At 41.8% G+C, this 16,363-nt stretch overlaps 1 protein-coding gene across 4 annotated transcripts in view; it reads right to left on the reverse strand.

Annotated features, from left to right (window-relative positions):
* The window catches only part of PCB (Pyruvate carboxylase), a 437,613-nt gene that overhangs the window by 137,996 nt on the left and 283,254 nt on the right, over nt 1–16,363 (reverse strand). For all 4 annotated transcript variants that reach the window (XM_071669755.1, XM_071669754.1, XM_071669756.1 and 1 more), the window contains 2 exons: nt 10,138–10,362; nt 9,588–9,751 (listed from right to left, as the gene is read on the reverse strand). In XM_071669755.1, the coding sequence (XP_071525856.1) occupies nt 9,588–9,751; nt 10,138–10,362 (389 nt within the window). The remainder of the gene's footprint in view (nt 1–9,587; nt 9,752–10,137; nt 10,363–16,363) is intronic.

The following is a 16,363-nucleotide window of genomic DNA, read 5'->3' on the forward strand; positions in this document are numbered from 1 at the left end:
TCAAACATCACACCAGCTGCCCCCCACAGCACATTCACATCCAAGGCTCTCACTTTTTCATGCTCATCAAAGGTATGAAATCCAGCAATGCCCTTTTTCCATCTTTCCTATTCACTTTCATATTCTTATGTATGTCTCTCTCTTTAAACAAGGTATTCTCAATCACCAAGCCTTTTCCAGCACACAACTCCACAAACTGATCATCATTTCCATGCACATCACTTGAATACCCAATGATCCCCAATCCAACTGGGCCCTGACCAAAGGCGAAACATTTCTTGAAATGAAAAAGCCATTTCACTATCACAGAAAGCCCTTTCTTCATATTTTGAAAAATAATTCTGGACTGTAATAAGCCCAAGGCAAAGACATAAATTGTGGGCCCGAGATCACACTCCTAAGTAAGCTGGGCCTTGACATCATAGTATCAAGCTCTGCAAATAAACTTTAAATCCTGGTGAATGAAACAAATGCTGAGCTAATACATTGTAAAGAGGCTGGACAGAGGAATTCTCATGAATTCCTCCTAATTCTGAGGGGACTTAGTTTTAAGCTCCCTCAGGTGTTCATAAGGTTATGCCTTCAGTAGTGAAATGTTTTTTTTATTTTTCAAAACCTACATTCTAAACCTAGATTTGTTTCTCACTTCTAGGAATCACTTTATCAAGTAATATACTTAAGGTAACAGAAAACTGTCAATTATATTAGTACTGGACACTCATTCTGCCTAATATTCAGAATTCCTAGAAATGTCTAGTCAATCTGAAATTATCTATACATGACTATCTCATCTTTAAGCTCAGAAGCTAATTCTTTCACACAATGCAACTTCTTTTGTTACTAAATTACATAATAAAGCCTTCAACTGATTTTCCTTTTATTTCATATGACTAATGTGACATGACTGCCATTAGAAGTGAAAGACACTATGTAATGATGTTTCTAACAGAGTTCCACACAAGCTTATGAAGCCCACATTAGGCATGGATTAGGTTAAAATCATCCATTTCATGTCAATAATAAAAATATTTAATCCCTAGGGATAGGGGAGAAAGAATATTTCCCATGCATTCCTCACATGTTGTAGAAGGCGACTAAAGGGGATGGGAGCGGTTGGCTAGAAGCCCTCCCCTTCTTGTATCTTAAATTTCTAAAAGGGGAAACAGAAGAAGGAGTCATGCGAGGAGTGCACATCCTCCTCAAAGGCTCAGATTGGGTTGTCTAAATGAGTGTGGATGTAACCAAGATGAGAAAAAAGGAGAGATAGGTAATATGTTTGAGGAAAGGAACCTGGATGTTTTGACTCTGAGTGAAATGAAGCTCAAGGTTAAAGGGGAAAAGTGGTTTGGGAAAGTTTGGGGAGTAAAGTCAGGGGTTGGTGAGAGGACAAGAGCAAAGGAAGGAGTAGCACTACTCCTAAAGCAGTTGTGGGAGTATGTGATAGTGTGAGAAAGTAAACTCTAAATTGATATGGGTAAAACTGAAAGTGAATGAAGAGAGATAGGGTGATTATTGGTGCCTACGGACCTGGTCATGAGTAGAAAGATCATGAGAGACAAGTGTTTTGGGAGCAGCTGAGTGAGTGTGTTAGCAGCTTTGATGCACGAGACCGGGTTATATTGATGGGTGATTTGAATGCAAAGGTGAGTGATGTGGCAGTTGAGGGAATAATTGGTGTACATGGGGTGTTCAGTGTTGTAAATGGAAATGAAGAGCTTGTAGATATGTGTGCTGAAAAGGACTGGTGATTGGGAATACCTTTTTCAAAAAGAGAGATATACATAAGTATACATATGTAAGTAGGACAGATGACTAGAGAGCATTACTGGATTACATGTTATGTGATAGGCACATGGAAGAGAGACTTTTGGATGTTAATGTGCTGAAAGGGGCAACTGGAAGGATGTCTGATAATTATCTTGTGGAGGTGAAGCTGAAGATTTGAAGAGGTTTATAGAAAAGAAGAGAGAATGCTGGGGTAAAGAGAGTGGTGAGAGTAAGTGAGCTTGGAAAGGAGACTTGTGTGAGGAAGTACCACGAGAGATTGAGTGCAGAATGGAAAAAGGTGAGAGCAAATGGTGTAAGGGGAGTGGGGTAGGAATGGGATGTATTTAGGGAAGCAGTGATGGCTTGCGCAAAAGATGCCTGTGGCATGAGAAAGGTGGGAGGTGGGCAGATTAGAAAGGGTAGTGAGTGGTGGGATGAAGAAGTAAGACTGTTAGTGAAAGAGAAGAGAGAGGCATTTGGACAATTTTTGCTCAGAAGTAGTGCAAATGACTGGGAAATGTATAAAAGAAAGAGGCAGGAGGTCAAGAGAAAGGTGCAAGATGTGAAAAAGAGGGCAAATGAGAGGATCATTAAATTTTAGGGAGAATAATTTTAGGTAAAGATGTTTTGGAAGGAGGTAAATACAATGCGTAAGACAAGAGAGCAAATGGGAACATCGGTAAAGGGGGATAATGGGGAGGTAATAACAAGTAGTGGTGAAGTGAGAAGATGAAGTGAGTATTCTGAAGGTTTGTTAAATGTGTTTGATGACTGAGTGGCAGATACAGGGTGTTTTGGTCAAGGTGGTGTGCGAAGTGAGAGGGTCAGGGAGAATGCTTTGGTAAACAGGGAAGAGGTAGTGAAATCTTTGCGTAAGATGAAAGCCAGCAAGGTGGTGGGTTTGGATGGTATTGCAGTGGAATTTATCAAAAAAGGGGGTGACTGTGTTGTTGACTGGTTGGTGAGGATATTCAATGCATGTATGGTTCATGGTGAAGTGCCTGAGGATTGGTGGAATGCATGCATAGTACCACTGTACAAAGGCAAAGGGGATAAAGGTTAATGTTCAAATCACAGAGGTATAAGTTTGTTGAGTATTCCTGGAAAATTATATGGGAGGGTATTGATTGAGAGGGTAAAGGCATGTACAGAGCATCAGATTGGGGAAGAGCAGTGTGGTTTCAGAAGTGGTAGAGGATGTGTGGATCAGGTGTTTGCTTTGAAAAATGTATGTGAGAAATACTTCGAAAAACAAATGGATTTGTATGTAGCATTTCTGGATCTGGAGAAGGCATATGATAGAGTTGATAGAGATGCTCTGTGGAAAGTATCAAGAGTATATTCTGTGGGAGACAAGTTGCTAAAAGCAGTGAAAAGTTTTTATCAAGGATGTAAAGCATGTGTACGTGTCGGAAGAGGAAAGTAATTGGTTCCCAGTGAATGTCGGTTTGCGGCAGGGGTGCGTGATGTCTCCATGGTTGTTTAATTTGTTTATGAATAGGGTTGTCAGAGAGGTGAATGCAAAAGTTTTGGAGAGAGGGGCAAGTATGCAGTCTGTTTTGGATGAGAGGGCTTGGGAAGTGAGTCAGTTGTTGTTCGCTGATGATACAGCACTGGTGGTTGATTTGGGTAAGAAACTGCTGAAGTTGGTGACTGATTTTGGCAAAGTGTGAGTAAGAAGAAAGCTGAGAGTAAATGTGAATAAAAGCAAAGGTTATTAGGCTCAGTAAGGTTGAGGGACAAGTCAATTGGGAGGTAAGTTTGAATGGAGAAAACTGGAGGAAGTGAAGTGTTTTAGATATCTGGGAGTGGATTTAGCAGCAGATGGAACCATGGAAGCAGAGGTGAGTCACAGGGGGGAGGGGGCAAAGGTTCTGGGAGCAATGAAGAATGTGTGGAAGGTGAGAACATTAACTCGCAAAGCAAAAATGGGTATGTTTGAAGGAATATTAGTTCCAACAATGTTATATGGTTGCAGAGCATGGGCTATTGATAAGGTTGTTTGGAGGAGGGTGGATGTGTCGGAAATTAGATGTTTGAGGACAATATGTGGTGTGAGGTGGTTTGATCAAGTAAGTAATGAAAGGTTTAAGAGAGATGTGTGGTAATAAAAAGAGTGTGGTTGAAAGAGCAAAAGAGGGTGTATTGAAATGGTTTGGTCACATGGAGAGAATGAGTGAAGAAAGATTGACAAAGAGGATATATGTGTCATAGGTGGAGGGAACAAGGAGAAGTGGGAGACCAAACTGGAGGTGGAAGGATGGAGTGAAAAAGATTTTGAGCGATCTGGGCCTGAACATACAGGTGGGTGAAAGGCGTGTAAGGAATAGAGTAGATTGGAATGATGTGGTATACCGCGGTCGACGTACTGTCAATGGATTGAACCACGGCATGTGAAGCATCTGGGGTAAACCATGGGAAGTTATGTGGGGCCTGGATGTGGAAAGGGAGCCATGGTTTTGGTGCATTACACATGACAGCTAGAGACTGAGTGTGAATGAATGTGGCTCTTGTTGTCTTCTCCTAGCTCTTAGTCGAGCACACGTGGAGGAAGAGGGGGGGGGGATGCCATTTCATGTGTGGCGGGGTGGCGATGGGAATGGATGAAGGCAGCTAGTCTGAATATGTACATGTGTATATATGTATATGTCTGTGTATGTATACGTTGAAATGTATAGGTATGTATTTGAGTGTCCATGGGCATTTATGTATATACATGTGTATGTGGGTGAGTTGGGCCATTCTTTTGTCTGTTTCCTTGCGCTACCTTGCTAACAAAGGAGACAGCAACAAAGTACAATAAAAAAATATATTTATTTATATATTTATTCATTTTGCTTTGTCGCTGTCTCCCACGTTTGCGAGGTAGCCCAAGGAAACAGACGAAAGAAATGGCCCAACCCACCCCCATACACAATGTATACACACACACATCCACACACGCAAATATACATACCTATACATCTCAATGTACACATATATATACATACACAGACACATACATATATACCCAAGCACACAATTCACACTGTCTGCACCTATTCATTCCCATCGCCACCTCGCCACACATGGAATACCATCCCCCTTCCCCCTCATGTGTGCGAGGTAGCACTAGGAAAAGACAACAAAAGCCCCATTCGTTCACACTCAGTCTCTAGCTGCCACGCAATAATGCCCGAAACCACAGCTCCCTTTCCACATCCAGGCCCCACACAACTTTCCATGGTTTACCCCAGACGCTTCACATGCCCTGATTCAATCCACTGACAGCACGTCAACCCCGGTATACCACATTGATCCAGTTCACTCTATTCCTTGCCCTCCTTTCACCCTCCTGCATGTTCAGGCCCCAATCACACAAAATCTTTTTCACTCCATCTTTCCACCTCCAATTTGGTCTCCCACTTCTCCTCGTTCCCTCCACCTCCGACACATATATCCTCTTGAACAATCTTTCCTCACTCATTCTCTCCATGTGCCCAAACCATTTCAAAACACCCTCTTCTGCTCTCTCAACCATGCTCTTTTTATTTCCACACATCTCTCTTACCCTTACATTACTTACTCGATCAAGCCACCTCACACCACACATTGTCCTCAAACATCTCATTTCCAGCACATCCATCCTCCTGCGTACAACTCTATCCATAGCCCACGCCTCGCAACCATACAACATTGTTGGAACCACTATTCCTTCAAGCATACCCATTTTTGCTTTCCGAGATAATGTTCTCGACTTCCAAACATTCTTCAAGGCTCCCAGGATTTTCGCCCCCTCCCCCACCCTATGATTCACTTCCGCTTCCATGGTTCCATCCGCTGCCAGATCCACTCCCAGATATCTAAAACACTTTACTTCCTTCAGTTTTTCTCCATTCAAACTAACCTCCCAATTGACTTGACCCTCAACCCTACTGTACCTAATAACCTTGCTCTTATTCACATTTACTCTTAACTTTCTTCTTTCACACACTTTACCAAACTCAGTCACCAGCTTCTGCAGTTTCTCACATGAATCAGCCACCAGCGCTGTATCATCAGCGAACAACAACTGACTCACTTCCCAAGCTCTCTCATCCACAACAGACTTCATACTTGCCCCTCTTTCCAAAACTCTTGCATTCACCTCCCTAACAACCCCATCCATAAACAAATTAAACAACCATGGAGACATCACACAACCCTGCCGCAAACCTACATTCACTGAGAACCTATCACTTTCCTCTCTTCCTACACGTACACATGCCTTACATCCTCGATAAAAACTTTTCACTGCTTCTAACAACTTGCCTCCCACACCATATATTCTTAATACCTTCCACAGAGCATCTCTATCAACTCTATCATATGCCTTCTCCAAATCCATAAATGCTACATACAAATCCATTTGCTTTTCTAAGTATTTCTTACATACATTCTTCAAAGCAAACACCTGATCCACACATCCTCTACCACTTCTGAAACCACACTGCTCTTCCCCAATCTGATGCTCTGTACATGCCTTCACCCTCTCAATCAATACCCTCCCATATAATATACCAGGAATACTCAACAAACTTATACCTCTGTAATTTGAGCACTCACTCTTATCCCCTTTGCCTTTGTACAGTGGCACTATGCACGCATTCCGCCAATCCTCAGGCACCTCACCATGAGTCATACATACATTAAATAACCTTACCAACCAGTCAACAATACACTCACCCCCTTTTTTAATGAATTCCACTGCAATACCATCCAAACCTGCTGCCTTGCCGGCTTTCATCTTCCGCAAAGCTTTTACTACCTCTTCTCTGTTTACCAAATCATTTTCCCTAACCCTCTCACTTTGCACACCACCTCGACCAAAACACCCTATATCTGCCACTCTATCATCAAACACATTCAACAAACCTTCAAAATACTCACTCCATCTTCTCACATCACCACTACTTGTTATCACCTCCCCATTTCTGCCCTTCACTGAAGTTCCCATTTGCTCCCTTGTCTTATGCACTTTATTTACCTCCTTCCAGAACATCATCTTATTCTCCCTAAAATTTAATGATACTCTCTCACCCCAACTCTCATTTGCCCTCTTTTTCACCTCTTGCACCTTTCTCTTGACCTGTCTCTTTCTTTTATACATCTCCCACTCAATTGCATTTTTTTCCTGCAAAAATCGTCCAAATGCCTCTCTCTTCTCTTTCACTAATAATCTTACTTTTTCATCCCACCACTCACTACCCTTTCTAATCAACCCACCTCCCACTTTTCTCATGCCACAAGCATCTTTTGTGCAATCCATCACTGATTCCCTAAATACATCCCATTCCTCCCCCACTCCCCTTACTTCCATTGTTCTCACCTTTTTCCATTCTGTACTCAGTCTCTCCTGGTACTTCCTCACACAAGTCTCCTTCCCAAGCTCACTTACTCTCACCACCCTCTTCACCCCAACATTCACTCTTCTTTTCTGAAAACCCATACAAATCTTCACCTTAGCCTCCACAAGATAATGATCAGACATCCCTCCAGTTGCACCTCTCAGCACATTAACATCCAAAAGTCTCTCTTTCGCGTGCCTGTCAATTAACACGTAATCCAATAACGCTCTCTGGCCATCTCTCCTACTTACATACGTATACTTATGTATATCTCGCTTTTTAAACCAGGTATTCCCAATCACCAGTCCTTTTTCAGCACATAAATCTACAAGCTCTTCACCATTTCCATTTACAACACTGAACACCCCATGTATACCAATTATTCCCTCAACTGCCACATTACTCACCTTTGCATTCAAATCACCCATCACTATAACCCGGTCTCGTGCATCAAAACCACTAACACACTCATTCAGCTGCTCCCAAAACACTTGCCTCTCATGATCTTTCTTCTCATGCCCAGGTGCATATGCACCAATAATCACCCATCTCTCTCCATCAACTTTCAGTTTTACCCATATTAATCGAGAATTTACTTTCTTACATTCTATCACATACTCCCACAACTCCTGTTTCAGGAGTACTGCTACTCCTTCCCTTGCTCTTGTCCTCTCACTAACCCCTGACTTTACTCCCAAGACATTCCCAAACCACTCTTCCCCTTTACCCTTGAGCTTCGTTTCACTCAGAGCCAAAACATCCAGGTTCCTTTCCTCAAACATACAACCTATCTCTCCTTTTTTCACATCTTGGTTACATCCACACACATTTAGACACCCCAGTCTGAGCCTTCGAGGAGGATGAGCACTCCCCGCATGACTCCTTCTTCTGTTTCCCATTTCAGAAAGTTAAAAATACAAGGACGGGAGGATTTCTGGCCCCCCGCTCCCGTCCCCTCTAGTCGCCTTCTACGACACGCGAGGAATGCATGGGAAGTATTCTTTCACCCCTATCCCCAGGGATAATATATATATATATATATATATATACATACATATATACACACATACACACACACACACATGCACACATACACACACACACACATACATATATATATATACATATGAAAAATGTAAGAAATAATTTAGAAAACTGAAACTTCTAGCTTCAAATGAAATGAAAAATGAATGTCACATAACGGTTCAACAAGCTCTTCACCATTTCCATTTACAACACTGAACACCCCATGTATACCAATTATTCCCTCAACTGCCACATTACTCACCTTTGCATTCAAATCACCCATCACTATAACCCGGTCTCGTGCATCAAAACCACTAACACACTCATTCAGCTGCTCCCAAAACACGTGCCTCTCATGATCTTTCTTCTCATGCCCAGGTGCATATGCACCAATAATCACCCATCTCTCTCCATCAACTTTCAGTTTTACCCATATTAATCGAGAATTTACTTTCTTACATTCTATCGCATACTCCCACAACTCCTGTTTCAGGAGTACTGCTACTCCTTCCCTTGCTCTTGTCCTCTCACTAACCCCTGACTTTACTCCCAAGACATTCCCAAACCACTCTTCCCCTTTACCCTTGAGCTTTGTTTCACTCACAGCCAAAACATCCAGGTTCCTTTCCTCAAACATACAACCTATCTCTCCTTTTTTCACATCTTGGTTACATCCACACACATTTAGACACCCCAGTCTGAGCTTTCAAGGAGGATGAGCACTCCCCGCGTGACTCCTTCTTCTGTTTCCCATTTTAGAAAGTTAAAAATACAAGGACGGGAGGATTTCTGGCCCCCCGCTCCCGTCCCCTCTAGTCGCCTTCTACGACACGCGAGGAATGGATGGGAAGTATTCTTTCACCCCTATCCCCAGGGATAATATATATATATATATATATATATATATATATATATATATATATATATATATATATATATACATACATATATACACACATACACACACACACACATGCACACATACACACACACACACATACATATATATATACATATGAAAAATGTAAGAAATAATTTAGAAAACTGAAACTTCTAGCTTCAAATGAAATGAAAAATGAATGTCACATAACGGTTCAACCTCTGGCTATGGAAAAGGGAAATGTATAATTTATTTACACAAACGTCAATAGTAGTTTTCATCAATTTAACCACTGTATCATACTGCCTGGTCCACTTCTCTTATCATGAAACAGGAATATTGGCTTATGATGTTTCTCAATTGTCTTCATTACACAAAGTACAACCATATCTTGGATACATGAGGGTAGGTAGTTGGTCATCCGCCATAATAAAGCCTTGACAGATCAAAAATATTAAAGAAAATGTACACTACCTTAATGAAACTAAACATGGTATTCATGAAAGACACATTTGTGCTTGACTGGCTACAAGCTATCTGTGACTTACCCAGTGATTTCTTCAGTAACAGTATGTTCAACTTGAAGGCGAGCATTCACTTCAATGAAGTAATAATTTCCTTGACTGTCTACCAAAAACTCAACAGTACCAGCATTCGCATAATTCACACTTTTACATAGTTTAACTGCATCAGCTGCCATTGCCTCACGAATCTGATAATAAAATGCGTGTTCATATCAGAGACAAATAAAAGAAACACATCACTTAACAAATATACAAACTCACTTGAATGCTAATCATATTTGTTTTTAAGTTCTCTCTAAAATTAGTTTTTTCATTAGCTGATGAACATGCACCTTCACAAAAGTGCAAATACTTCCAGGTTCTTCACTTTTCATATCTTCAAGTTTTTCCAGCAATATCTAAACCTATATTTTCAACTCCATTCTTTGCATACATTCCTTCCTGAAACTATAATGATCAAGACAACTACTTTTCTAAATTATCACATCATGTTTATGATCATGTACACCAGAAAGCCATAATTCTCAACAACTTATTAATGAGTAAACTCATGCTAAATTCAACATAACCTTACCTTTTGGTCAAGATTGGGAGCAGGAGCTACTTCCACCAGTTTCTGATGTCTGCGTTGAACAGAGCAATCACGTTCATACAGATGTACAACATTACCAGCACTGTCTCCTAAAACCTGAATTTCAATGTGTCGTGGGTTTTCTATGAATTTTTCAATGAACATAGCCCCATTTCCAAAAGCTGCTTCAGCCTCAGAAGATGCACGACGGAAACTCTCTTTTACTTCCTGTATAGTATAAAGAAAGCATGTTAACTTTAACTTTAGCAATTAAGTGTTAGATACATGTTTGTATCAAACCCAGTACAACACAATTTATAAACCCAATATTTTGTCGCAACCTTTCCATTAGAGGAATTCAGCACCACAGTAACAAGACCACAACAAGACTGAAAATCAATTTTCTGCGATACTAGAATCATCAAGTCTTCCTCTGTCAGACAACAATGCACTCATATGGCTGGCTTGCCACTGCTGTGTTGGAATTCTAATGGTATTAGAGCAGGTTACTGAACATATGCTCAGGCTCGAAAATACATAAACTGGGAGCACAACAATGCCAAACCTGCCAGAGGTAAGAACTAGTGAATACTGCTGTAGCAAGCTTATGACTCTCTCAGCAAATGAGCATTTTCCTCTGGTTAAGTTTCCTGTTTTTAACCCCCCTTTGGCAGACTTCACAGAGAAATTCTTAAAAGGAAAACAGATTTTGAGATTGCGTGTAAAAGTCCAAAAACAGAAAGTTGAGAGTACATGTGGGCAAAAGGTAATGGAGTGCAGCAGATGGATGAGACAGGAGGGCTTCAGTATAAGTTTGAATGAGGAAAATGTGAAGAAAGTGGAGTGCTTTGGGTATCTGAGAATAGACATAGTACTAGATGAAACCACAAGTACTGAAGTGACTCATTGTGTTGAAAAGGGGGTAAAGGTTTTGGGTGCATAAAGGAGACAGTGGAGGGAGAAATTAGTGTCTGCATAGGCAAAAATGATTATGTTTGAAGGCACTGTCATTCTAATAGATGCAGGGATGCAAGTCTTGGGCCCTCAACACAAAAGAAATAATGAGGGTCAATGTGTTGGAAATTAAATGTCTTAATATGACATGTGGTTTGAGGTGGATATGATAGCATAAGAGAGTAGTGTAGCACAGGTGCAATATGATTGATAGGGCTTGCTGAAACAATTCAAGCATATGGAAAGGATGAATAAAGGCTATGGGAACCCTTTCTCTGCTTATATATCACATTTGAACCTGTTTGCATGAAATTACATATACAAGTACAATCTATTATTATTATCATTATTATACTTTGTTGCTGTCTCCCGCATTAGCGCAAGGAAACAGACGAAAGAATGGCCAAACCCACCCACATACACATGTAAATAGATAAATGTCCACACACACACATATATACATACCTATACATTTCAACATATACATATGTATACATACACAGACATATACATATATACACATGGACATAATTTATACTTGCTGCCTTTATCATTCCCATCGCTAACCCGCTACACATGAAATAACAACCCCTTCCCCCCACATGCGTGCGAGGTAGCGCTAGGAAAAGACAACAAAGGCCACATTCGTTCACACTCAGTTTCTAGCTGTCATGTATAATGCACCGAAACCAAAGCTCCCTCCCTTTCTATATCCAGGCCCCACAAAACTTTCCATGGTTTACCCGAGACACTTCATATGCCCTAGTTCAATCCATTGACAGCACGTCGACTCCAGTATACCACATCGTTCCAATTCACTCTATTCCTTGCACGCCTTTCACCCTCCTGCATGTTCAGGTCCCGATCGCTCAAAATCTTTTTCACTCTATCCTTCCACCTCCAATTTGGTATCCCACTTCTCCTCGTTCCCTCCACCTCTGATACATATATCCTCCTTGTCAATCTTCCCTCACTCATTCTCTCCATGCAAGAAAACCATTTCAAAACACCCTCGTTCTGCTCTCTCAACCACGCTCTTTTTATTACCACACATCTCTTACCCTCTAATTACTTACTCGATCAAACCAAATCACACCACATATTGTCCTCAAACATCTCATTTCCAACACATCTACCCTCCTCCGCACAACTCATTCTACAGCCCATGCCTTGCAACCATATAACATTGCTGGAACCACAATTCCTTCAAACATACCTATTTTTGATTTCCGAGATAATGTTCTCACCTTCCACACATTTTTCAACGCTCCCAGAACTTTCGCCCCCTCCCCCACCCTGTGACTCACTCCAACTTCAATGGTTCCATCTGCTGCCAATTCCACTCCCAAATATCTAAAACACTTTACTTCCTCCAGTTTTTCTCCCTTCAGACTTACCTCCCAGTTGACTTGTCCCTCAACACTACTGTACCTAATAACCTTGCTCTTATTTACATTTACTCTCAGCTTTCTTCTTTCACACTCTTTACCAAACTCAACCACCAGCTTCTGTAGTTTCTCACCCGAATCAGCCACCAGTGCTGTATCATCAGCGAACAACAACTGATTCACTTCCCAAGCCCTCTCATCCACAACAGCATGCATACTCGCCCCTCTCTCCAAAACTCTTGCATTCACCTTCCAAACAACCCCATCCATAAACAAAATAAACAACCCCTGCCCCAAACCAACTTCACTGAGAAGCAATCACTTTCCTCTCTTCCTACTCGTACACATGCCTTACATCCTCAATAAAAGCTTTTAACTGTTTCTAGCAACTTGCCTCCCACACCATATATTCTTAATACCTTCCACAGAGCATCTCTATCAACTCTATCATATGCCTTCTCCAGATCCATAAATGCTACATACAAATCCATTTGCTTTTCTAAGTATCTCTCACATACATTCTTCAAGGCAAACACCTGATCCACACATCCTCTACCACTTCTGAAACACACTGCTCCTCCACAGCCTGTGCTCTGTACATACCTTCACCCTCTCAATCAATACCCTCCCATATAATTTACCAGGAATACTCAACAAACTTATACCTCTGTAATTCGAGCACTCACCTTTATCCCCTTTGCCTCTGTACAATGGCACTATGCATGCATTCTGCCAATCCTCAGGCACCTCACCATGAGTCATATATACATTAAACATCCTCATCAACCAGTCAACAACACAGTCGCCCCTTTTTTAATAAATTCCACTGCAATACCATCCAAACCTGCAGCCTTGCCGAGCTTTCATATCCGCAAAGCTTTTACTACCTCTTCTCTGTTTAACAAATCATTCTCCCTAACCCTCTCACTTTGCACACCATCTTGACCAAAACACCCTATATCTGCCACTCTATCATCACACACATTCAACAAACCTTCAAAATACTCACTCCATCTCCTTCTCACATCATCACTACTTGTTATCACCTCCCCATTAGCCCCCTTCACCGATATTCCCATTTGCTCTCTTGTCTTAAGCACTTTATTTACCTCCTTCCAAAACATCTTTTTATTCTCCCTAGAATTTAATGATACTCTCTCACCCCAACTCTCATTTGCCCTCTTTTTCACCTCTTGTACCTTTCTCTTGACTTCCTGCCTCTGTCTTTTATACATACCCCAGTCATTTGCACTACATCCCTGCAAAAATCATTCAAATGCCTCTCCCTTCTCTTTCACTAATAACCTTGCTTCTTCATCCCACCACTCACTACCCTTTCTAATCTGCCCACCTCCCACGCTTCTCATACCACATACATCTTTTGGCAAGACATCACTGCTCCCCTGAATACATCCCATTCCTCCCCCACTCCCCTTACCTCCTTTGTTCTCACCTTTTCCACTCTGCACTCAGTCTCTCCTGGTACTTCCTCACACAAGTCTCCTTCCCAAGCTCACTTACTCTCATCACTCTCTTCACCCCAACATTGTCTCTTCTTTTCTGAAAGCCTCTACAAATCTTCACCTTTGCCTCCATAAGATAATGATCAAACATCCCTCCAGTTGCACCTCTCAGCACATTAATATCTAAAAGTCTCTCTTTCACGCGCCTATCAATTAACACGTAATCCAATAACGCTCTCTGGCCATCTCTCCTACTTACATACGTATACTTATGTATATCTCGCTTTTTAAACCAGGTATTCCCAATCGCCAGTCCTTTTTCAGCACACAAATCTACAAGTCCTTTTTCAGCACACAAATCTACAAGCTCTTCACCATTTCCATTTACAACACTGAACACCCCATTTACACCAATTATTCCCTCAACTGCCACATTACTCACCTTTGCATTCAAATCACCAATCACTATAACCCGGTCTCGTGCATCAAAACTACTAACACACTCACTCAGCTACTTCCAAAATACTTGCTTCTCATGACCTTTCTTCTCATGCCCAGGTGCATATGCACCAATAACCACCCACCTCTCTCCATCCACTTTCAGTTCTACCCATATCAATCAAGAGTTTACTTTCTTGCACTCTATCACATACTCCCACAACTCCTGTTTCAGGAGTAGTGCTACTCCTTCCCTTGCTCTTGTCCTCTCAGGAACCCCTGACTTTACTCTCAAAGCATTCCCAAACCACTCTTCCCCTTTACCTTTGAGTTTCATTTCACTCAGAGCCAAAACATCCAGGTTCCTTTCCTCAAACACACTACATATCTCTCCTTTTTTTCTCATTTTGGTTACATCCACACACATTTAGACATCCCAATCTGAGCCTTCATGGAGGATGAGCACTCCCTGCGTGACTCCTTCTTCTGTTTCCCCTTGTAGAAAGTTAAAATACAAGGAGGGGAGGGTTTCTAGCCATCCACACCCGTCCCCTTTACTCGCCTTTTACGACACATGAGGAATGCGTGGGATGTATTCTTTCTCCTCTGTCCCTAGGGATAGAGAATGAGGAGAAGTCTGAGACCAAATTGGAGGTGGAAAGATGGAGTGAAAAAGATTTAGAGTGATCGGGGCCTGAACATGCAGGAGGGTAAAAGGCATGCAAGGAATAGAGTGAATTGGAACGATGTGGTGTACCGGGGTCGACGTGCTATCAATAGCTTGAACCAGGGCATGTGAAGCGTCTGAGGTAAACCATGGAAAGTTCTGTGGGGCCTGGATGTGGAAAGGGAGCTATGGTGTCGGTGCATTATACACGACAGCTAGAGACTGAGTGTGAACGAATGTGGCCTTTGTTGTCTTTTCCTATCGCTACTTCGCGCATAAGCGGGGGGAGGGGGCTGTCATTTCATGTGTGATGGGGTGGTGAGGGGGATGAATAAGGGCAGACAGTATGAATTATATACAGGTGTATATAAGTCTGTGTGTGTATATATATGTATATGTTGAGATGTATAGGTATGTATACGTGTGTGTGTGTGGACATGTATGCATATACATGTGTATGTGGGTGGGTTGGGCCATTCTTTCGTCTGTTTCCTTGCGCTACCTCGCTAGCGAGGGAAACAGCGACAAAGTATAATAAAATAAAATAAATAATATATACATATACAATAAAAGAGATGTGTGGAAATAAGAAGAGCGTGGTTGAGAGAGCAGAAGAGGGTGTTTTGAAACGGTTCGGGCACATGGAGAGAATGGGTGAGGAAAGATTGACCAAGAGGATATATGTGTTGGAGGTGGAGGGAACGAGGAGAAGTGGGAGACCAAACTGGAGGTGGAAAGATGGAGTGAAAAAGATTTTGAGTGATCGGGGCCTGAACATGCAGGAGGGTGAAAGGCGTGCAAGGAATAGAGTAAATTGGATCGATGTGGTATACCGGGGTCAACGTGCTGTCAATGGATTGAATCAGGGCATGTGAAGTGTCTGGGGTAAACCATGGAAAGTTGTGTGGGGCCTGGATGTGGAAAGGGAGCTGTGTTTTTGGGCATTATTGCATGACAGCTAGAGACTGAGTGTGAACGAATGGGGCCTTTGTTGTCTTTTCCTAGCGCTACCTCGCACACATGAGGGGGGAGGGGGATGTTATTCCATGTGTGGCGAGGTGGCGATGGAAATGAATAAAGGCAGACAGTGTGAATTGTGTGCATGTGCATATATGTATATGTCTGTGTGTGTATATATATGTGTACATTGAGATGTATGGGTATGTGTATTTATGTGTGTGGATGTGTATGTATATACATGTGTATGGGGGTGGGTTGGGCCATTTCTTTTGTCTGTTTCCTTGCGCTACCTCGCAAACGCGGGAGACAGCAAAAAAAAAAAAAAAATAAATAAATAAATAAATACCTATACATACACA

This window comes from Panulirus ornatus, chromosome 14 (genome assembly GCF_036320965.1).
Source record: "Panulirus ornatus isolate Po-2019 chromosome 14, ASM3632096v1, whole genome shotgun sequence".
NCBI classification, from domain to species: domain Eukaryota; kingdom Metazoa; phylum Arthropoda; class Malacostraca; order Decapoda; family Palinuridae; genus Panulirus; species Panulirus ornatus.